The sequence below is a fragment of the Anabrus simplex genome, chromosome 6 (genome assembly GCF_040414725.1).
Source record: "Anabrus simplex isolate iqAnaSimp1 chromosome 6, ASM4041472v1, whole genome shotgun sequence".
NCBI classification, from domain to species: Eukaryota; Metazoa; Arthropoda; class Insecta; order Orthoptera; family Tettigoniidae; genus Anabrus; species Anabrus simplex.
Window position 1 is genome coordinate 110,047,756 of NC_090270.1, and position 25,399 is coordinate 110,073,154.

Here is a 25,399-nt window from a genome sequence, read left to right on the forward strand (position 1 = left end):
TTACGTCGTAATTACACTCAAAGTGTTGAAGGTACAGTCAAGTGAATCAGTGAGGGAAATATTTCGTATAAATTGTTAAATGTCCGGTCAAGAAGAATCTAAATTCATGCCTAGTTTCTGTCAGTTGCAATGTCATAATTTCATATTTTCATCTGTTTTATCGCAACAAGACTCACTATTTTTTGATATATTATTTAAAGAATATATATTGTTCTATCAAACGAATTCATAGTTTCATTTCTTTGAAAGTAAAATATCTTAACCTCAAAATTAATGGGGAAACCGAACGCCAATCTCCTTTTCCCAGAACTTATATGGTATGTTGTCAAAAGTAAGTTTATTACCCCACACCCTAGAGATAGTCAAGAGTCTCATTCTATTATTGCTGTACTGAGTGACAGCTGGCGCCCTTCAAATAACGTATGTGTAAGTAAGCAGGTAACAAGTAAGTGCGAGTACAAGGTCCAACAAGTGTGTATTTTATTTAATGAATGTTAATTTTCATAATTTCCATTTGAAATGAAAATATTCAGATTTTTCAAGTTAAATGCAGTTTTATATGTTTGTAAAAGTTAGTCAGCGACTTAGGAACATGTTACAACTTGTAATGTTGAATGACGATAATACACATTTGAATCAATCAAATGAGCTGTAACCCCCAGGTAGCTACGGTTAGATATGGAAGATCAAAAATCCCTCGCGAGATTTACAAATTCTGCTTGTTTCAGTAAATCTAATAATTTGACCTTTCTACGTCACACAACTTGTGCCTCTTTTTTTACCGTGTCTCTAGAGAGAAAATTGTAAGTGAGAAACGAGAGCTTCCCGCAAAACCTCTTCACTACAACGATCAGACACATCGTGACATCCTATCCTGCACAATCATGCAAACATGGCGTCTACTGTAACGTACGCGTACGAGTGCTCTGTCTATATCTCGCAGAAACCGCATAACTGGTAGCATATTTGTCCTGCAAGTGTGTACTAAGTCATCTAGTACAAGTGTGGTTCGCGTTGGACATAAATAATAACAGATATGTCCGTCGAGAAAGTAAATAAGCTGATTAATGCTTTTGAAGCAACGATTAATGACTTTGAGGCGCGCCTTCAGTTGTTATCCAGCTCTGCCAACCCCAGGGAAGAGTCCCTAGACTTGCTGAGTCAGGATTTTCGAGACTTCCGAGGCGCCATCTCCTCCGAACTTGCCGTGCTGAAAGAAGAGCTGTGCAGGTTAGCACGGCAGCTCGACCATCAAGAAGAACTCATTGATGAAGGAGAGCAGCACAGCCGTAGAAACTGCCTCCTAATCTATGGAGTCTCCGAGGAACCGCGGGAGAACATTTACGAAAAAGTGAGGGAAACCTTCCGAACGAAGTTGAACGTGGACTTCACGATGGAGAGCTTCGACCGGTGCCACAGGATTGGGCGGCCTCAGCGCTCAGCAACTGACGTGGTATCTACAGGCAGGCGCCCTATAATAGTTAAATTTACCCGTTGCCACGAACGTGACCGAGTGTGGAAGGCGAAGCGGCTCCTGAAGGGCACAAAGGTACTCATCACCGAGTCCGTCACCAAAACCCGAAAGTGCATATTAAACCTTGCTAGGGATCACTTCGGGCCATCCCGCGTTTGGACCCAAGACAGACGTATCGTGATTCACCTTCCTAATGGGACGAAAAGATCCATCACCACTGTCGCGGAACTGGACAGCATAAAAAATCTGCGAGATAACAGTGACAATTAACATGAAACAGCACAGCTCGATAGTGCATCTGCTTGTTATTCATAAGTGTTTTTGTAAGTGTATTATGTGTGTGTGTGTGTGTGTTTTAGTGGTAGTCAGTGTAAGCATTTATCAGGATGTCGAGGTAAGTTGTATGCTATTTCTGTTATACTATTTCGTTAACATTCCGTTATTCAGCTGATCCAGAGCTCTGTACCTGACACTGACCATGGCAGCATCCCCCCTCTCACCACCGGCTTGCTCCTCAGACAGGCATTATCTCCCTGTACCAACTTAAAGTGCTGCCATGTCAACGCACTCTCCCTGGTAGCGCATTTCGACGAAATTCAAGCCATAATGAGGGAAAATAATATCCATATTCTTGCTATTAGCGAAAGCCGGCTTACACCGAGCATACTCTCTGGTATGGTACAACTTGACCGGTATTCCCTCTTACGTCATGATAGATCCGATGGCAGAAGAGGAGGTGGGGTGGCCTTGTACTGCAGAAACGACTTAAAAAGCCGGGTGATATGTGTATCATCTAACAATGCACATCTGGGGCCAGAATTCATGTTTGTTGAAGTCATTATTAACCAACACAGACTCCTTATAGTTATTGTATACAAGCCGCCCAAAATAACAAACGTTGCCTACGCTATAATACAAGGCCTTGAAATGCACTCATGGAAACGGGTGGCATCGTAGTTCACCATTCAGCCGCTAGGATCGCGTTCCCCCCTCCCTTGTATTCGCATGGTCGTATATCTCAATAAGTAAATTACATGCTAAATAAAAAAACTGGATGTTTTTTACGAGTGTTGACAGTACTTTACTTATAGAGCGGTGCTGTACTGGCTTGGATATGCCATTGAAGTTTCAATCTTTTCCTTTTGAGGGGCTTCTTATCAAGTTTCAAAACGTTCTCTCTTCTACTACAGTAGCTCGAAGCAATGTTGTCTAATAAAGGTCTCAGAAATGTTCATAGTAGAAAAAGAGGTGGTTTGTCGTCTGTACGCTTTCCACACTTAATTTCACTGTTGAACATGTCTTTCGAAAAAAAAAAAAAAAAAAGACGTACACCTTTTAGTAACTCTCTTCGGGGCTAGTACTGCGTAGCGGAGGTGACAAATTCCGTCGTTCACTACAGAAGTGCCACAGATGATGATTTTCGGTATCTGAGGGCTCCTCGATCTTGAAAACGAATAAGACACAATGTTGGACTTTGAGTAGCTGGAGAAGAGATATGATCTAAACAGCCTTTACAGTCTGTATGTTATTTTGCCACACGAACCATAATGTAATTTTATTCCGCTTGGCGTCTTAGTTAGCTGAAGAAGAGCTCGGTGTCATCGCTTGTTAGGTTCCTCGTCAATACATAATGCAAATATATAATTTTGAGGTATTTTACGCAGGCCACAGTGGATTGGATAGTCAAGATGTATGACTGATGCATTTCCCTCATGATTTTTTTTTACTTTATCTGAATGCATTTGAATTTTCTTAATATATGACAGGAAATCATTAATTAACCAACTGAGGCGTTCAACTTCAGTACTAAAAGATGCTCGTTTGTTCTCATTCCTGGAATATGTCCCATGTAAGATGTTGCAGACGTCATGCGCATGGAACAAGTTCATAAAATGCTCCATAAAACAAATGGTTTATTTTAAACTGTATTTAATGCTCTCGGCACAAACTACCTCCACACTTTTAAAACCAGAGATTGTTTCAGGGGAAAATATAATATTTTTAGCTCTTGCTATATTCATTTTATCGCAAATTGTTGAGCAAATTATTTTTCTGGTTGGCTTCCTAATTTAAGATTTCTGAATTTGAAGAGGCCTCTCAAATGATCGCCGGTTACGGTAGCATTGTTTACAAAAATGTCCAGTGACAAATTTTGGGATCGCACAATTCGTATGACGTAACTCGGATCCAAACTTACGAACGGAAGCTTAATTTCATCAGCTGGAAGTCGTATATCATGCGTAATATTTCCTCTGTGTAATCTTTCGAACACTGAACATTCACTGGAAACTTGTGAAACGAAATTCCACTACCTTTAATTTCTCGTGAATAAACCATGGCTGGAACTGCGAATGCGTAACAGCAGACGAATACATAACACATTCACAACCAACTCAGTTAATAAACACGTTTAAAGGCACGGGTGGCCCAGATTGGTTGCGCAGTAGATGTTAATTTTCCCTCGTCCTGCTCGTGACGTCATCACAGGAGCACCGTGACTGTGTAGCATACAACCGCACGTGTATCTCATTTCGTTGTTTATATACAGTATGTCTGTCTTATAAAGAAAGGATTCCCACGTAATAACTATACGTAATTTCTTTACGTATATTGCTGTTGGTTTATATAGTGACCTACTGTATTTTGCGTAGTGTGTGTGTCGTAGTTCGTTTCTGTGAGATCTCTGTTAAGTTGCTGTGTTTCGTGCAGTGAGGTGCACTTATTTTCTTTTCGTTAGTTGCGTGAACAGTGTCATAGTAGCTGGAGTGAAATTTATGTGCTCATTGTACAGTAACATTGCGATAGGAAACTGTGCCGTTAATGATTCACCGACCGAGCTCGATAGCTGCAGTCGCTTAAGTGCGACCAGTATCCAGTATTCGGGAGATAGTGGGTTCGGACCCAACTGTCGGCAGCTCTGAAGATGGTTTTCGTGGTTTCCCATTTTCACACCAGGCAAATGCTGGGGCTGTACCTTAATTAAGGCCACGGATGCTTCCTTCCCATTCCTAGGTCTTTCATGTCCCATCGTCGCCATAAGACCTATCTGTGTCGGTGCGACGTAAAGTAAATAGAAAAAAAAATCACTGAAATCTACAGCGACACCTGATTGTTCAGCAGAGGGATTTCGGTACCTCGCCAGCTACATCGCCGACCGTGAAAGAAAATTTGACAGGTCAATGCGAAGTCCCACTGGGGAAATGCCTACTCTTTCTATCGTTAGAATGGTAAACCAAATAAAAGAAGTTGAGTTAATTTTCAGGGACACTCACGGACGTGCTGAACTGTGACGCATACCCAATATTATACGCAAAGTGTGTCAAATAATTAGCAGTAAATTCCCCGCTGTACCACCAGAAATATTAAAAAAAAGTATGTTAGAACGAGAATATTTATACGCATACGACAAATGAAGATTCGGACAAGAACTGAAAAATCCATAGCAGCTCATCGGCGAAAGGCACGACAGTGGATTTCATCTTCAAAAGCAACCACTCCATGACATCTAATTTCACACGTAGAATTGTGTTCTAATGAAGTGTTTTTCCTGTTCTTTCTTATTGTTTAATTTTTAAAAAGTAGACTATCTATGCGGAGCCTCCGTGGCTCAGACGGCAGCGCGTCGGCTTCTCGCCACTGGATACCGTGGTTCAAATCCCGTTCACTCCATGTGAGATTTGTGCTGGTCAAAGCGGAGGCGGGACAGGTTTTTCTCCGGGTATACCGGTTTTCCCTGTCATCTTTCATTCCAGCAACACTCTCCATTATCATTTCATAGCATTTGTCAGTCATTAATAAATCACTTTGGGAGTGGCGACCCCATTGTAATAATAGCCTACATATGGTTCATTCATTATATCTCTGACCCGGTCAAAGACTTGGAAAACAGGTTGTAGGTTTTCCAGGACTATCCATGCGTGGTTTCGTATATGAACTTACTTCTGCTGCTGTTATAATATGCACTATAAACTTTAAACTCGATACCGGTACCTGCGGAAGTGAGTCAGTATATCGTATGTTAACATACGGTAGTTCCATCACGGAATTTCTGCTGTAAAGATTTAATATGACAAAGATTTCATATCTCTAAAAATTTATGTTTACAGATTTGAAAGCGCGTAACCTTGCTCAAACTAAGTAGAGGAACTTGGAAATGTTAATAAATTTCAAGCGTTGGTCAGTGTGCCGTCACGTTACATTTACGCCTTATTCGTAATGGAAATAATGAAAAGTTACTATGCTGTACTCTTTTTCAATCTTATAACAGCAGTAATCTTTATGTCTGGTCTCCAATTAGTTCTGAGAAACTGTAATGTTTGCTGATATTTTGAGATTCCTACTGATTTGCGCGCTCTGGGCTCGGCTGCTTTGCTCCTACTGTAACGTCATTTCGTTAACCAATAGCAGCTCGGCTCGCGTTGGGCCCAACCTTTAGTAGTGTTTAAGAACATTGGTTTAAAGGCGCTAACCTGGTAGACAGGGGGCAAGAAAGTGATCCTAGCGGCCCAGCATTGAACTTCAGTGTGACCACTTCGATAGCTATTTACGGGCTCTATTTCCAGGCCTTGTATTATAACGTAGGCAACGATAACAAATATGACTGAATTCGAATTTCGCTTACTTGACCTACTGCCTAGGTACGAGCATATCATTGCCATAGGTGATTTCAACATTAACCTACTTACTAAAACGCCCGAAACTAAACAATTTATTGACATGTTTTGTTCCTGTGATATGACCATCCTCCGTTTAGAGCCTACTAATCACACTTACACAGAAAACTACGAAACACACACGCTCATTGACCACATTGTGACAAATAACCCAAACAAAGTTATAACTCACAGCCAGATTCCAGTCCCAGCCATCTCCACTCATGACCTTATCTACCTATCCTACTCCCTCCGAATGCCAAAAATATAAACCTAAGTATGTTATTTCCAGAAACACAAAAGGCATGGATATGGACGAGTTAAGACATGACGCTTACAATCTACCCTGGAATGACATACTCAGTTTAACTCCCTTGTAATCACTCTGTACGATAAACACGCCCCTAAGAGACAGATAAAAGTTACTCGCCCATCTTGTCCCTGGCTAAATAATGAAATATAAACATGATGGCCCACCGCGATGCACTTTACCGACGCTTTAAACGAACTCGTGACCAAAGTGACTTCGAAAATTATCGGGTCCTTAGAAATAAACAGCTCGTTAGAAACCGTAAATTTACTTACTTGCAAAACATGACTGCAAACATGAATTCTAGCAGTGCTTGGAACTTGGAACACGCTTCGTTCCTTAGGCATAGGGAAACCTCGGCAACAATCTCATGTGCCAGACATACCACTCGATAAGTTAAATGAGTGTTTTTTACTGAAGAAAGAACACCACCTAATGTACTAAATTCCCCAAACTCAGTACCCAACTCCGTTATTAACCCTTTACCTGACCAACAACATTTTACATTCCACCCTGTTACTGCTAATAAAGTTAAAAAAAAGTATTATATTCTATCAAATCAAAAGCCAGAGGAGTGGATGAAATCCCTGTAATTTTCTTGCACAACATTATTGATGCTGTTTTACCCATTATTACCCACATTTTCAACTACTGCCTTAAAAACGGAACCTTTCCTTCACCATGGAAACTAGCTAATGTTATCCCTGTACCTAAGAAACCTGACCTCTCCCTACCATCCGACTACAGACTAATTTCTGTCTTACCAGCGATTTCCAAAGCACTCGAGCGCCTGGTTCATGAGCAGGTGTTGGAATACTTAAACAACCATTCTCTCCTAGACCCATTGCAATCTGGCTTCAAGAAGGGACACAGCACAGCAACTGCCCTGCTCAAAGTGACTGATGACATACGGCACGCAATGGGCCAAGGACTGGTGACAATACTTACTCTCCTCGATTTCAGTAGCGCATTTGACACTATAAACATCCAGACTCTATTAAACAAGATGCAATCTTACTACTTCGATCAACGAACTATTAATTTCTTTTCACCATACCTCAAAAATCGCGCGCAACGAATTATAACTCTTGATCAAACCTCTCACTGGCTAACCAGGAAGGAAGGCACGCCGCAGGGTAGTGTTTTAGGCCCATTGCTCTTTATCTTGTACATAAACGACATTTCATCTAATTTAAAGAATAGTAGCTACCATCTTTATGCGAACGACTTACAAATTTACTGTCACTGTAAGACCTCTGATTTGCTTCATGCCATAACAGGCAACAATGCTGACCTCCAGCGACTTAATGCTTACTCCTTGACAAATTCCCTCCTTCTTAACCCCTCTAAGACACAAGCAATCATTATTGGCTCTCAAAAATTGATGGCCCTACTAAGTAAGATACGAAACTATTCCTCCAGTTATACTGAATGGTGGAGTTATTCCATTCAGCCAAACAGTGAGAAATCTTGGAGTGACAATGAACGAAACTTTAAATTGGTCTGAATATATTAAGAATGTGTGTAAAAAATATTTTCGATACTTCATTCGGTTAAAAGAAACAGCGATTATTACCTTGTAATGTGAGAGTCAAACTCATACAAACCCTAGTGCTTCCCGTCCTCGACTACTGTGACGTCATTCTGGTAGACGCAACAAAAGAACAGACTTCGCAACTTCAGCGAGCGCTTAATTGTTGCCTTAGATTTATATACAGTCTAAGTTATGATACACATGTCACCCCATACTATCACACTATTTCATGGCTGAAACCTGACAAACGACGAACGTATCACATACTGATACAGATATACAGGCTGCTCTCTGAAGACAGACCACTATACATTTCATCCCAGCTTAAGTATTTATCCTCCTTTCACAGCAGTAATACCCGCTCTGGTTCGTCCCTTTCCATTCCTGTTCACCGATCCTCTATGTACAACAACTCCTTTGTTGTGGCGGGTTCTAGACTTTGGAATTTACTGCCTGTCAGTGTCAGAAATTCCACCTCATTACTTAAATTTAAGACTGCTTGCCGAGACTACCTGCTGAATGCAGCTGACTAACTTGTATGACTGGAAGATCGAATGAATGTGAGTTAGAAAAAGTGTAATGTATTTTTTTGTAGGTGAAATGAGATGTCGTATGGCTTTTAGTGCAGGGATATCCCAGGACGATTTGTGTAGGTTGTTATTTACTATATAATATTATGTACTCAAATTCTCCTCTCAATGATGTATCACTACAGTGGTTAAGTGTAAGAGGGGGCCAAGAGCCCTAACTTCGCCACCTACAAAGGCATAATAAATAAATAAATAAATAAATAAATAAATAAATAAATAAATAAATAAATAAATAAATAAATAAATAAATAAAATAAAACAATCCAATCACTAGTTTATTCGTATTTTCAGTTTCTATATTAGAGGACACAGGCTTCACTATTAAGTGCTCCAACGTTGACTGAGAAGATGAACTGGTAGAGACACTGATAGATGTAGATACACTTTGGAACGGATGAATGTTTAAGATGATATCGAAGACTACTTGTATTTCCAACATAACATTTTTCCGCAATTCTTACAAAATAACTGTTTTTCTGGCTGTCGCCTTACGACAGTCGTTTATTTTAAGTCCGGAAAATTCATCAAGTTTTCTTCGCATCGGTTCATAAGCCGTATTTGTACATGAAGTTTACAAACGCTGAATGCGAATATATACTGTCTTCTGTATAACAACCGTACACGAGCTGAGGTTTAAGTTGTCACATTTTCTACTGTGTCTTTCTGGCAACTCGTGTCTGCCCATTCCCATATTACCTGAAAATTCCTGGAAATTTCTTAATAACAGTCGCTTCAAGTACCTGCCCCACATTTTTCCATTATGCCGCCTGACTGTTTTGTAAAGGCCTGCAAATATACTACAATAGTATAAGAGAAAGATATGAACATCAGCTTACTATTTAATGACCAGTCCAGCATGCAATAGCTGAGGCTAACACACCAAATGGCAAATAACAAAATACACAGGTTTTGTGCCACGAAAAACTGTTATTTTTCCTTCACTACACTACAATTTTAATCGGTTCGTACCGGGCGAGTTGGCCGTGAGGTTCAGGGCGCGCGGCTGTGAGCTTGCATCCGGGAGATAGTGGGTTCGAGCCAAACTGTCGGCAGCCCTGAAGATGGTTTTCCGTGGTTTCCCATTTTCACACCAGGCAAATGCGGCCACGGCCGCTTCCTTCCACTCCTAGGCCTTTCCTATCCCATCGTCGCCATAAGACCTATTTGTGTCGGAGCGACGTAAAGGAAGTTGTAAAAAAACGGTTCGATTAATCGACTAAAGCACATTGACCAGTTAATCGAGTTTTTAGATTAATCGATTAAATCGACAGCTCTAATTATTATCATTATCATTATTATTATTAATTTATTACCTGGAGATAACATAAAGTTAACGAGATATTTCACTAGTGACCACTTCCATAGACCTAGGGCGTTACTGTACGGAATCTCCACTTGCTTTCTAATCAGGTGACAGGTTAGCACTTACTATTAATACGTGAACCAAACAGTAGCGTCTGTCTCTGTTATACTGACGCTTCTGCCTGATTATCTCCGAACTGATGGTTGAACTGACGTAGCTCCTCTCAGGTTCTGTCTCCAAATTGAAGGGCCGTCCTTCACTGACAGAGTCAAGAGCATGAAAGAGAGACGCCAGCTCAGTAGCACATTTCTCATGGGACTTGAGCACATCGTGTGCTGCGTCATCTCCCAAGTATTGACAACGCAGAGAATTTAATGCCATTTCTTTCAATGTCTTGCACGGCCTATTTACTTTTGTATGCAGACATACCTGCGACATTATCCTGAGATTCAGTACATTAGAATATGTCCACGGTATCTCTGCCCGTCATAAGAAGGGACTGAAGGCTGTTTGGAAACGCGAGATGGCGACCACAGGGCCCCAGCTGAATTCAGATATATCACTTTCATATTTCCTATCCAATCTTTCTTGGCCAATGCCCGTTCTCTTCCAATCCATAAGTCTGCGAAGGGTAAGAAATATTTCATTTTCACGCCCTTTGTGGTGCAATTTTTTCTTTCGCCGATAAATTCATTCTTCGAATGTTCGGACCTCGTCTATCTGATTACTACTGTCAAAAAAGGACTGTTGCCAGTTGTACTTCCTCTCAAAACAATAATCACCACCACCATCATATAGCTACGGTACAGTACTTAATGGGTTCCCCTCACTTGAAACTTAAGAGTGATTCCATACGAGAGGAGCCTCCGTGGCTCAGGCGGCAGCGCGTCGGCCTCTCACCGCTGGGTTCCGTGGTTCAAATCACGGTCACTCCATGTGAGATTTGTGCTGGACAAAGCGGAGGCGGAGCAGGTCTTCCTCCGGATACTCCGGTTTTCCCTGTCATTCCTTCATTCCAGCAACGCTCTCCACTATCATTTCATTATTGCCAGTCATTAATCATTGCCCCAGAGGAGTGCGACAGGCTTCGGCAGCCGGCACAATTCCTATCCTCGCCGAAAGATGGGGGCTTCATTCATTCCAACCATGACCCGGTCACTCACTGGAAAACAGGTTGTAGGTTTTCATTTTCATTTCCATGCGAGAGATCAATACTAGTATCTTTATCAGTGAGTTAAACAACCACCTTAGAGGGCAAATTTAAGACGACTCTTAAAATCTACAAAAAAGAAGAGACTTTTATTATTATGATCATTATTATTATTATTATTATTATTATTATTATTATTATTATTATTATTATTATTATTATTATTATTATTATTATTATTCGTTATGCCCAAAAATGAGAGCGTTTGAAGTTACTAGCACTTTTTTGTTTTTTCTTTTCTTCCCGATATATCTTTATCATCTGGTTGTGTTTTTACTTTGTTCATTGACCAGTCCATCCGGTATTTAGTCGGGTGGGCTTTACAGAAAAGTTGTCTTTGGGAATTAAGGTTCTGAATTTTAGTCTTATCTGGAATGGTTTTCTCATTAATGCCAATATCATTTAGGTCTTCACTGATTTCTTTTAGCCAATTATTATGATTTTTCATTGATAAACTAAGTTTAAAATTTTGTTTGCGTGCCTGTTATAAATTTAAAAAATTGTAATCTCCGTTTCCTGATAGTATCTGTTATTTTTTTCTGTTACTTGGTAACATTCATCCAACTTCCATTTTCGCATTCTGGTCCTAAGATTTTTCTGAGGTTTCCTTTCTTGATCTTCGATTATGTTTATTCAACATTTTCCACCAATTATAGGCTAATAGTTTCAGACGCATAAAATGCTCGAACAGGACGTCTTGGTCGTAAGGACACTTCTCTTATCCTGTTTCTTACTGTCTGGCCAGACACCATGACTCCCGTGAGCCTCCTGAGGTCTTGTTGCTGTTCTCTGGCAGTTGATGAACGACGCCGCAACGCACAGGATGTTCAGATATCGGTCATTCTGTGGAGAATGTCATGCACCCACGACCTTGTATAACCCTCCTTGTGAACTGGCCCGTCTCACTGTAGCGATTCCACAAGCGGTGAATAACTGACGGAGAGACATTGTGATCCACAGCAACACGAAGAAAAGTCCATTCTTCCTGGATCAAAGTGACGGCCCTTGCGACTTGAACCTTGTTAAGATGTGTAATGGGATGTGCTGGTTTACGAACAATGTGCACAAATGACTTCAGTAGTCTGTGTACCTCACAACGACACACGGACGCACCGCTATTCACTTTGTTTTGAGGGGTCACCTGACAGTTTAATGCATGGCTACACCTACAGATGGAGTATAACTTCGATTTGACATACCCTGAGTACCTAAGGTCTCAAGGTATGCTGTACGACCATTGAAACCTCATCTACCAAAGTAACGTTCACATATCAGACGTTACAAAACATGTTCCACTAATTTTTTTGAACTGTGAATAAGGAATGCCCTTCATTGGTGTAATCATATTAAGAAGATTGTTAAGAAAGGTTACAGATCGCTTCACCTGGTTATGGGAGTATTTAGGGGTTTTAGTAAGGATGTAAAGGAGAGGGCATGTAAGTCTCTGGTAAGATCGTAGTTAGGGTATGGCTCCAGTGTATGGGACCCTCACCAGGACTACTTGATACGAGACATGCAAAAAAAAAAAAAAAGCACAATTTGTTCTGGGTGATTTCCGACGAAGCAGTGTTACTAAAATGTTGCAGACTTTGGGATGGGAAGACTTGGGAGTAAGGAGACGAAATGCTCGACTAAGTGGCATGTTTCGAACTATCAGTAGAGAATTGGCGTGGAATGACATAAATAGAAGAATAAGCTTGAGCGGAGCTTTTAAACACATGAAAGATCATAATATGAAAATAAAGTTGGAATTCAAGAGGACAGATTGGGGCAAATGTTCATTCATAGGACGAGAAGTAAGGGGTTGGAATATATTATCAAGATAAATGTTCGATAAATGTCCAATTTCTTTAAGAAAAAGCTAGGTAAACAGAATATTGGGGGATCTGCCACCTGGGCAACGGCCCTGAATGCAGACCGTTGATTGATTGACTGATTGATTGAAGGAGGTACTCGGCATATACAGTATGTATTTCCGTACTGCAGCAGATTTCAAATATGGTCAAATGAAATTTAATAACAGGGGTATTAAATGAATTATAATATATAGCACAATTTAAAGTCTTGGTTCATTTGGCAGCATGTTCAAAGTTGCCTGACCCATACATATTGCACCCTCGAAGTGTCAATACAATAAAAATTCGATTTTGTATCGAAAATGTTTACGTTCTAAATACAGTGCAGGGTGTAACAATGAGGAAGGTACGATCAAACTTTCAAGCCACATTCCTTAGACGTAGAAAAAAATTATACACGGACATGGCCGGGAAACGCTTTATTACCATGTTTTTTGTTTTCTTGCAAGTTGTTTTACGTCGTACTGTCACAGATTAGGTCTCATGATGACGACGGGTCAGGAAAGAGCTAGGAGTGGAAAGGAAGCGGCCATGGCCTTAATTAAGGTACAGCCCCAGCATTTGCCTGGTGTGAAAATGGGAAATCACAGAAAACCATCTTCAGGGCTGCCGACAGTGGGGTTCAAACCTACTATCTCCCGAATACTGGCCGCACTTAAGCGACTGCAGCTATCGAGCATTTCCATGTTGGAATTAATTTTCTACAACTCTACATGTTCATGACAAACACACAGGAGCAGACTGTATCAGCATAAATAACTACATTATTTTTTTATTACATGCATGATCAAAATGCCATAGCATTGAATCCCGGATGAGCTGATGTATCTCTCAGTCCACCTGTTGTCTGCACGTGCCCTCAGGAATCCACTGGCTCCAATAAGACCTAAAAATCTGATAAGAACCGCCTAGGTAATGGGAGATACGAAAATACAGACCAGCGAATTCCAAAAATAGGCCCCCACTCAAACCCCGATAACTTGGCGAAATCTCTTCGATTGCACAGTACAGGTATGTCGAATAGTTGACGAGCTCTCCATAAACGGATTTAGCGTTCCTCTGGTAGCAGAACTGTTCAACTAATCATGCGACTATCTGCTTTAGATGTAACTGGCGGAGGAGTAGTTTTGCAGCTAAACAACTTCTTGATGCGTATTTTCTCTTGTCGGCGAGTGTAGTTGTAGTACGAATATTTTGTTAAACGTCCTGCGCGGGAATCGGCCGAGCATGTGGGGAGGGGCAATCGAAGGGGTTTACTTCGTCTCCTACTCCTCTCGCTGCCGAGTCTTCGTCGACACATTGTGCTACGCACTGTACGCAGTGGCTGAACACAACGTGTCAACGAGCGAGTTGAGAGATAGCGAATCGGAAAGAGAAAGTTCGCGCTAATCAGACCTCACACACTACCTACATGAACAAGCCCAGCCGGTCACTCCAAAAGGACGTTTACTAAGTATTTGGACTATATTGCATCGCGAGGAAACTATTACAGTATGCACAGTCGTCCCCAAAAAAGAATGGTCGCATGGTAATCTGTAAGTTTCTCGCAGGTATACTTTCCTGAGGGATAACTGAACCTGTTGATATCATTTGTTGTGGGCATCCATGGGATTTATATCTACATGGGAGGTGAATTGTATTTTTACACTTAAAATTAAGTCTGATGAAATATTACAGGGGAAGAACATCCAATACCAGGCGTTCTTTCTTTCGTTTTTTGAGCGACTATGTATAAATATGCAATTGTACAAAAAATAGTCCTTCCCAAGTTCATAAACTATTCAAAGATCTAGGTCCAGCTGAGCAATCGAATAAACTGTTTCACTGGACGCGCTTTAAAGACCTTCAAAACTACCATGGGGCATCTGAAAGCTTTGTTCGGTGCTTTTCACCAGAGTCACTGCAAGGAGAGTTCCTCCATTCTCATTTGTGTATGTTGCTCCTCATCTTCCCCAGCCTTTTCTAATTCGGTTTAGAATCCTCCACTGGCGACTAGGTCGGTGGAATCCAGGAAGCCGCTCGCAAGGATTATCCATGATATGATGATGTAATAAATTAGTTTGCCATAGGTACTGACGTTCCCAGCCATCCGTTATGAAGATGAATATAGTTAACTCGGTAAATGTATTCCGTGTTCTGGCAGAGTTCTCTCAATTTCCTCGTTAACGATCGGCGAATCAAACATTAAGCAGTACCAGTCCCCAACAGTAACCAGATTTATGACTGTCTACAGCCGCCTCTACTGTGCCGATAGCAGATAACTCTTGACCAGTAACATGCTTGCTTTGTCAGTGATAGTCCACGGGGAGTACTTCGAAAGCGTGCCGGTCCTGGAACCGGCTCGCTTGTCAGTCTCCAGTGTTGCACAGCTGCACGCAGTCCTATCCAGTCTCACTGCTCGCTCTCAGAGGCTATATAGTTAAAACTGAGAGTTCGCAACGCTATGTCTCGAGCTGGGGAAATCCTGGCGCACCCAGCGGACAAGGAATGTAAACACAGCCAGCTAGTTAGGCTCCAAAAGCGTGCCGGTCGTTAACGAGGACATTGCAATAACAATGAAATCACAAATCGCACTCTGTCATATACTGTAGATCTTAAGACTCACTTTGTGCACACGGCACACCTTTTGGAGTACACGCGTGATGACGCCAGGACCATTATGACCCCATCTGTCACCTCGAAATTCAGTTCGGAGATCCTTTACACATGCTGTCACCATCTCATGACCTACTCCATCATGAGCGAAGTTCAACACAGCTGAATTGACGTACTCCAACGACTCAGCGCCCGCGAAGTTGCTCATGCCAGTCAGCGACCTGCGACACAAAAGAATAAAAATCCTAACATTAATTCTCAGTGATTTAGTTTATATTTGACACTAGCTGCTCTACTAGTTGACGGATTAGTTTATGTACAAGTGCTGCAGTAATGTCATCTAGTGGGGAAGTGTGGCAGCTTAAGAGTCAGTTACTGTAATGTTATTGCTGATTAGTTTCAGGGGATCCCTGTAAAGATTAGTGGTAGAGTGTCGAGCTCCGGATCTCAAGATCGCAGATTCAAAATCGATAGCGGTACCATAAGTTATTCACAATTATGCCAGGCAGGGTTGGTTCCATCAAAAAGGCCGTCATGACCAAGGAAGGATTTATCATAATCGCACAACTTCGGACCAGGAACTGTACCGTACACTAAATTCGGAAATCATCCTCATTCTCTCTCGGCTTTGTTCAGCTTCATCATATTTCACCATTTTGCCAAGCACTTTCGTATGAAAATACATGTTTGATAACCTTCCATGTTCTTTGAAAACATTTAACAAAATGCGAGGTAAACAGCTGATAGGGAAACTGCCATCTGGGCGCCAGCCCTAAATGTAGATGATTGTTTGATTGATTGATTGATTGATTGATTGATTGATTGATTGATTGATTGATTGATTGATTGATTGATGTTGAGGGCTCGTCTCACTGAATCTATTGCTACAATTTTTAAATAGACTATTAATTTCATCACTATCAATCCACGTTATTATTTCTCTATTTCCAATAAATTTAACACATTGTATTCACTTTCAAACTCAGCACAATTACTGCAAGAACTTCCTCCGAGCTTGAGCTGTATCTGTGACTGCATCGCATATGATATGATTCCAAAGCATTACTCTCAATGTACTGTATAAAACTTGAAGGAAGTTGAAATGCGTTGAGAAAGTGTTGATCGCAGACAGGTTTTTAACTTCCATAAGAACGTGCCGCCACGCGCAATCTACCTCTAGCCACGCGCTACGTCCTCGGACACCTTCGGAAAAATAGGATGTCGTCATCTTATGGAATACTGTCGAAAGAGGCTACTAAAAGTGGTACCTGACTTGAGAGAGCATGGGTTAGCGAACTAGGGGTCTTTAGCTGAGTCTAGGCATGATGTATGCTAAGGTCTATCTAACCTCCATTGGTCAACTCTTGTAGGACATCAACATTTGAGACTACGTTTTTCAAACTCACCAATAACTCGGTTTAAAAAGTATGGGAAATGTACGCAAACATCACGACACTCCTTTAATTAATAAATGGGATGGACGGTATGGAGCAAGCAAGACATCAAGACCGAATGTTAAATCCTATCATGTCATTGGTCGTGACCTTATTTCTGTTGAAATGAAAAACTGAAATAGTTTGTGCGAAGATAATTTATTTGGGAATGGTCATACTAGATTTCTAAAAACTAAAAATTTATTATTTTTATTATATATTTGCAAAGCAGCAGGTCCCAGATCTTTCACTTCTGAATATGGATGAAATGAAATGGCGTATGGCTTTTAGTGCCGGGAGTGTCCGAAGACAAGTTCGGCTCGCCAGGTGCAGGTCTTTCTATTCGACACCCGTAGGTGACCTGCGCGTCGTGATGAGGATGAAATGAGGATGAAGACAGCACACACACCCAGCCCCCGTGCCAGTGGAATTAACCAATTAAGGTTAAAATCCCCGACCCGGCCGGGAATCGAACCCGGGACCCTCTGAACCGAAGGCCAGTACGCTGACCGTTCAGCCAACGAGTCGGACTGAATATGGATACCGGCAGCTTTATCACTTGTATTAGACACTGACAACGTAAACAAAATTTTGAGATTGGTTTCCACAATTGGAAATATTTCTTTCAAACCATCATTTTCCATAAGTAGCTATAGAAGTATTCCTGCCGAACTGAGGACTGGTCTTGTTCCACGAGACTCGCCAAACGACGGCTATAGTTCATCACAAAACTGTTTTTCCATATCACTTGAATATAAACAAAGACGTATATGGTGTTTTAAGGCGAATACAAATAACGATTTCATCCTTAACCATCCAGCTGTACTGCACTCGACAAGCAAAGCATCCTGTACCGCATGCTCGAAATCCTCCTCTAACATGGTGAAAAAAGCATTTTTCCTGCACCGAGCGAGTGGCTGCGCAGGCTTACGTAACTGTCAGCTTTCATTCGGAAGTTAGTGGTGTCGAACCAGTAGCGTAGCCAGGGTTTCAGTTTGGAGGAGGGGGGGGGGGGCATTCATCCAGATTTTTATTTTGATAGGTGTCCAAACTTCCAGAATTTAGGTGGTGTAGAATACCTAAGCAGGAAATGAGCGTCCATGGATCCAAGTAAGAGTGGCGGATTCCGGAAGCTGATAGTAATCTTCTTATTATTATTCTACTTCTTCTTCTTCTTCTTCTTCCCCCGCCTTTCCCACATCTGTAGGGTCGCGGTTGCGAACTGTGTCGCACATGTGGATTTGGTCCTGTTTTACGGCAGGATGTCCTTTCCGACGCCAACCCTATATGGAGGGATGTAATCACAGTTATGTCTTTCTTTGGTGGTTGGTAGTGTAGGATGTTGTCTTAATATGAAGAGAAAAGTTTAGGGACAAAAACCCAGTTCCAGAGCCAGAAGAATTAATCAGACGCGATTAAGATCCCCGACCCGACCGGGAATCGAACCCGGGAGCCTCTGAACCGAAGGCCTCAACCCTGATCATTCAGCCAATGAGTCGGAGTCCGGAAGCTAATATTAATATACATTATATTGCACCCGCTCACCTCCTGATTCCCAGACTAGCCTTAATCTCAGGGGTGATCGGTTCATAAAATATAAAAAAAAAATAAAAAAAAAATCAAAATATATATATCGGCGCACCAAATGAACACAGGGATGAACGGGGCATGCAAATTAAGGTAACGAGGGACGGCTCATTCATGGATATAAATTATAGACTCCACAATATGGCTGGGAAGTCACAACTTAAATTTCATGGGCATACTGGACTAACTACAATAAAAAGATAGGGAAACTGTTTCCTATTGAAATTGCAATGAGGAGCAATTTATTAACTTATTTTACAAACTACACATGATGACAATTATTACATTGGGACACTTCCATCCTGAAAAATAAATGACATTATACTTGGATTTACCTCACTACTCTGGTAGTGTAAAATATTTGGTGAATTCGCCCCAATCGGTTACTGGGGGTCGAATTCACATCCGTATGAGTGGACGTTTCATCGCTGGAGATCTTTCGGAGACGAAGGCATGACAGTAACTATTTACTGTCATCTCCTCGTTCCGTTTGGACATGAGACACTTCCGGTATGTACATCCTGGTGAGCCGGACACCCACCGTGGAAATGTTATCATCTCGAAAACGGGAATTTATAGTACGGACAAACTCTGCCTATTATTTCCAGATTCACAAACATGCCAGGTAGAGCTCATTAACTCAAAGCCTATTTCAATATTTACACTTGTCAATACGACAAGACGTACGGAAAATTTCATTACTATGCTCTGACAATGAAGACATGTGCCGTCCGTGGGTTAATTCGTATCTACCGCTAACACTCTCCCCCGTGAAAACCCAACATCTGGTTCTGAGCAGTTCGACACATGACGGCTGTCCCTATCATATCCTGTTATGATTATTAAATAATATCATTATCATTCTTTACTTGATCATTATCATATTCTGTGATAACCATCAATTATTTTATTATTATCATTAATTTCAATTATAATCCTATATTTGATTATTAACATTTGTCATCTGGGATGATTATATGCCAACCGTTGCCGACGTTTCAAACGAAGGGTCGTTCTTCCTCGTAATTTATCCGCACAATTTAATGATCAGTTTCCTAATAAAATATTATTATTATTATTATTATTATTATTATTACAATGAATCATCGTCCAAAAAATCTTAATTTCCTTTCATCAATTATTATTATTCTCAAAATACTATTGCAAGTTCTTCATCTTCTGCTCCTTCAACTTTTCATTATTATTATTATTATTATTATTATTATTATTATTATTATTATTATTATTATTATTGTAACTTAACTGCTCGTGTTACACTAGCGTTAGCGATATTTATGGTTAAATGCATAAGCTTTTACAATTTCGGTCTACATTGGCACTAAGCAATTGATTTAAGACAAGATTCACTTGGATTATTATTATTATTATTAAAATGGGAAGTTCGATATTTTAATCTATACTCTTTAGAATTCAGTCACATATGTTAAATCCCGTTATGAACAACCAAGATCTGCTTTATATCGGTTGGGACAACACGGTATTCGGTACCGCAACCTTCAGTTTCATACTGCCGTTAATTTTATGGGGATACATGTCCTCCCAAGACACATCTCACAACCTATGGCACGTCGCCGCTGGGCAAATACCTCCAATGCCGGCGATTGCTAACTATTCCTTCCTACTCATTTGAAATCCAACTTTTTTTTACTGGAACTCTTCAAACATTTAATTCGTAAATTAATCCTCGGTGCGTGGATTCTACCACTCATAACACCGGAATCGGCATTTTATATCATCTTAGGCCTTGAGATTCATCTAATTCATCATTATAAATAGTACGGCTCAATTTTATTTCATGCCGGATTTTCGTCCATCATGACTTCCAACTCTAAATATGGGCTCAAACCACTTTGGGCTTTCAACATATCGTGACCATTCTAATTCACGTGCCTTTATCGCTTTTAAACAAATTTTAATGGTTAATATAAAGTCCTAAAACGTGAAATCAACAATTTACGTAAAATCAAACTGATTACCCGAATTAAATTCTTTAACGCTACATGTCATCTCCACATTGATTATTATTTGCACTAGCCAACTCACGAAGCACTGTCATTATTATTATACTTTAACTTGCAAACGCACAAAATCTTATTATTATTATTAATAATAATAATTTACGTTCCTTTGCCACTCATAAAGCACTGCCATGATTATTATACTTTAACTTGCAAACGCACAAATTATTATTATTATTATTATTATTATTATTATTATTATTATTATTATTATTATTATTATTATTATTATTATTATTATTATTATTATTATTATTATTATTATAGAACTTGCGAACACCCAAAGCAGATAGAACACTATCATTATTATATTTATGACCTTCCGTACGTAACACAAATTTTACATACTCTGGCACTTTCACAATCTGGCTGTCTGGTAGCAAATATTCCTAACTAAAATTCAAATAATCACCGCAGTGATTGAAAATCAAATAAATGGGTTAGCACAAAAAAAGAATTTAACACTTGAAATGAACTGAAATCAAAATATTACAAACAGCATGCATTAATTGAAAGAAATATATCCCATATTTACCTTATATACAACAAACAAATACTCAGTTAATTAATCTAACCCATTATTACGTTAATATACATTAGTTCGTCCGTCTAACAAAAAAATAAAATCATGGATTCGGGAGGCGGACCATGTTAAGTAACCATAATTAATCTACATTGAACCCCGTTTAGTCGCGATAACATCCCCAAATATTAAATTTGTGTACTCATTCCTATGTAGAATTCCATTGCCTCGTAGCGGATGAGGAGCATCATGGCCCCATGGTAATTTTACTCGTACTTCATATCGCACTTTATAAATTTAACACAATAAAACAGTTCTGGGCGACTACCCATGATTAATACCTTACTAGAGAATTTACACTAATTTATACAAGAATAAAAAAACACTTATAGGTGCCTCTAGACCCATTACATTTGCACAATTATTCTTTCTTGAGCCCGAATCACACGTTGTGACACATTACGACGAAGTGTCGTTTCATTCGAACCGGCGCGTATCGCGTTCTTCAATCCGCACTTCCTGAAGTGTACGAAACCGTGTCGTGATCGCCTCGCACCTACAGTTCCCTGCTACAATAATTGTTACACCGTCTATCATGAAATATTTATTTCAGGCTCCGAACACTGCCTTCAAAAAGTGTTATCGCCGTTCCTGTTGATCCTTTAAATTCCAACACATGAAATGTTGAGAAATGTATTAATTTCACATACAGTGATACTGATAATTTACACTCGATATACTGAATAATTATCACTGTTCGTCTTCACCTTCATGACTACTAACGTATTTTCAACTCTAAGAGAATCTATAATGCGTTTTCTAGTACTGAGTTAGAGAGTCACCGTGTCAGCGTATCAAATTATTTCAAACGACTGGTTGATGTGAAGCTCGACTGGTCACAACTGGTGACTGGTAACAACTGGTGATGTGAGGTCCCACTGCTGGTTATTTATAGACGATATGGTTTCTCCCCGGAGTCATCCGTGGTCATCTCATAGGGAGGGGGGTTGGTTATCCTAAATCGGCATATTCAGGTGGATTTGGATCTCTTAATTTATCCCACTTAATAAACTGGCGATACACATTAATGTGTCGTATTCTGAACTTATATCGTTCGGTGATCATGGAAATATCACTTAATTCCTGTCCTCCACCTTTCGCGCGCTAAATCGGCGTCCCTGATGGCGTGCTCATCTTGACCAATGGCGAGATAGCGTGGGTCATTTCCAAGAACTCATTACTTTAATTTATGACAATTACAATTAATCAACATGGGAATGATATCACAAAAATCCCCTCTATTCAATTCTGTGGTTGGAATAATTTAATTATTGTTATCGGAGAAGCTAACTGGAGTTCACTCTGAGTTTCTCTTATGTTGGTTTATCTGCGAGCCTCTGATAAATTTTGCCATTGGTCAACACCGCATCGGTTAGTTTAAAATCTCTTCGTTGCCACTTGAAAACACAAAATGCCTCGAGGCATTGGAAATACTGGTACGCCATATTCTTCGTATCGGTGATGCACCTGGCCTCGCCCTTGTTCAGAAATAAATGCTCTTTCACTTCCTTGTAGTCATTACTTCTGTTGTTGTGAGCTCTAGATTTAATCCTCTTAGCTTTTGACCAAGAATATTCTCCCCGTAATGACAGGCTTAACTGTGGCGACGGATTGTCGTGACCACGTCTGACAATGTCGAAATTCTTCTTTCCACACCAAACTGACACTGTACATAATTTAATATTCTGCATTTATCTTATAAAATTAAAATCATGAAAAGTAGGGCCTATATCATCCGGGTACAATATATACATTTCTTAATAAAAGTACATTCGTTAAAACTCCTGGAGTGTCTGGACTCCTTGGACGACAGCTCCTCTCCCCCGGCTACCTCTGTTACTCCCATCCCAACACAACTGCAGCATTTCATATATTCCGAGTACAAGTGAAATGAATGCAAGAATAAACAGTTTCAGCAAAAGTGCAATATTCTGGTTTAGAATAAATACGGTAATGTTATTATAATAATGGGCATGTGATAAGCAATGAACAAGTGACATTTTATACAAATCATGCGGCAAAGAAAAACACACACACGCACACACTTCGAATACAGGTTTCTCACCCTTCTTGTCCATGGCTTGATGATGAAGCCAAGAGAATGATGGCCCACCGTGACTCGTTACTTCGACATTATAAACAAACCCTAGATGACACAAACATCGAATTTTACTGCATCTTAAGAAATCGCACAAAGCAATTAATCAGAAATAAAAATGTATATATTTCCGGAATTTAGCTAACAACTTAAATTCTAATCGCGCATGGGACCAACTTAAAGCTCTGGGAATAGGAAAACATCAACAGAGACAGACAACTCCTGACAATCCACTTGACGTACTGAACGATTAGTTTAGTAGAATAAATATTCAACCTACCCCAATTAACTTCACCGACTCACCGCCCTCCCCTCCAGCCAATCCACCATTCACATTTCACAGTGTCACAGATAATTAGGTTAAAAAGGCTTTGTACTCGATTAAATCAAAGACTATATATGTAGATGATATTCCTATCACTTTTATACATAACATTATGGGTGCTCTCCTGCTTATACTGACGCACATACTGAAAGGATCCTTGGCGTGCGCGTTCACCGGACCTCACGCCCATGATCGCACGACAACTGGCCAGCCACAGAACGCCCCTGGTCAAAACGTATGAACTTTGGTGATGCATGGGAGAAGCATAGACAGAGATACCACGGACGAACATTCATAGTCTCTTCATCTCAACAGTGCGTTGTGTAGCGGTTGTTATTGCCGCTCTTGTTGGGTCCATCCACAAGTTATACATGGTACAGTGTGCCGAATCGAATATCTAAGTTGAAAAACTATTAATTTGCTTTAAAAATGTGTTTTGTTTTAAAGGATCAAGGTCACTGACTTCATTTCTGGCGTCGTCCATGCCAGTTAGGATACGGAATTTTCATTTGCGCAAGCCTAAAAAACGCCGTACACGGAGTACGAACTGCAATACACAACAAAAGGAATTAAATTTGTTTCATCCCCTTACTTCATTATAAAGTAAAAATAATAAAAAAACTTAATCCATTTAATTGAATTTGCTAACAAAGTGACGATACTTCATTATGTACAAAACTGTGAAACACGAAGTAATCTACAAAATATTTATTTGTACTACTACTTTCTTGGAATGGACGTAGGCTTCGGCATAGGAATGTATTGATGGAAATTTTGGAAGGTAAAATATCAGGGTAACTACTCGTGGAAGACCAAGAAAGACATTCATGATGACATTTCTTGTGAACTCAGGATGCAGAAGCTATGTAGACGCAAAACGTACTGCACAGGATCGACGCAGCTGGAGAAGACTGATCGCAGGGACAAACCAGTCATTAGACTGAATTACTCGAAAAAGAAGAAGAAAACTCATTTAACTGGATAAAAACCTATAGGTTCCTTCTTTACTATCCGACTCCTCCGTAGAAGACAGACAGAAATTTAGAGAACATCCAGCAACTGCTTGCGTTTATCATTCCCGTCCGACCTTTCTCGATTAACTCTCGTACTGTTCTCAGCATGCCGGTATCATGAAGATGCTTCAAAAAATTAGGTAACAAGAGCAATTTTATTTTACGCCCCGACCTGGAACCCAGTGACTTCCATGTCTTCGTACCGTTGATGAAAGGCCTGGGTGGTAAGTAATGCAACGCCGTTTAGGATGCCGTCATAACGTGACTGGACGTGTACTTTTTGCATGCTGATATCGATGCCTTGGTATATCATTGGAACAAGTGCTTGGATAAAAATAATGACTATGCTGAATATTCATGTGTACCACTGCAGTATTATTGTGCATCCTTATAGCAAAGTTATTTCCATACAGGCCCTTGGAGGGGTTGAAGGTAAAGGCTTCCACTATGCGTAACTTCGGCACTTAGTGGGAAGAGTGGTTAGCTCTACACCCGGCCGCCTTTGCTCCCAGGAATTAACCTGGTATTCATTTACGGCGCAGGCTTTGTGAACACAGGGCCACGTGCCACTCCAGAAGTAGAAATCTCGTTCCTTAATTTTTTTGACTTCCTGACAGAGAATCATAACCACATCCTTCCGGGTGAAGCCAGCACTCCTCTGTTGCCTCGGCTAGCCCTGTGTATCCTTGCAAAGAGCTTCCGTTACCTTAACTGTTCAAGCTGTGTTGTAAGTTTGCAAGACAGGAAGTCTTGATCCCTCGTTTCCTTCACCGATAACTCCGTTCTTCGAAGGGTCA

General features: G+C 40.4%; 1 protein-coding gene across 1 annotated transcript in view; it reads right to left on the reverse strand.

Annotated features, from left to right (window-relative positions):
- Positions 1-25,399, reverse strand: part of LOC136875882 (lactosylceramide 4-alpha-galactosyltransferase-like) — a 100,962-nt gene that overhangs the window by 25,461 nt on the left and 50,102 nt on the right. The window contains exon 3 of the mRNA XM_068228238.1: positions 15,535-15,745. Coding sequence (XP_068084339.1) covers positions 15,535-15,745 — 211 coding nt within the window. The remainder of the gene's footprint in view (positions 1-15,534; positions 15,746-25,399) is intronic.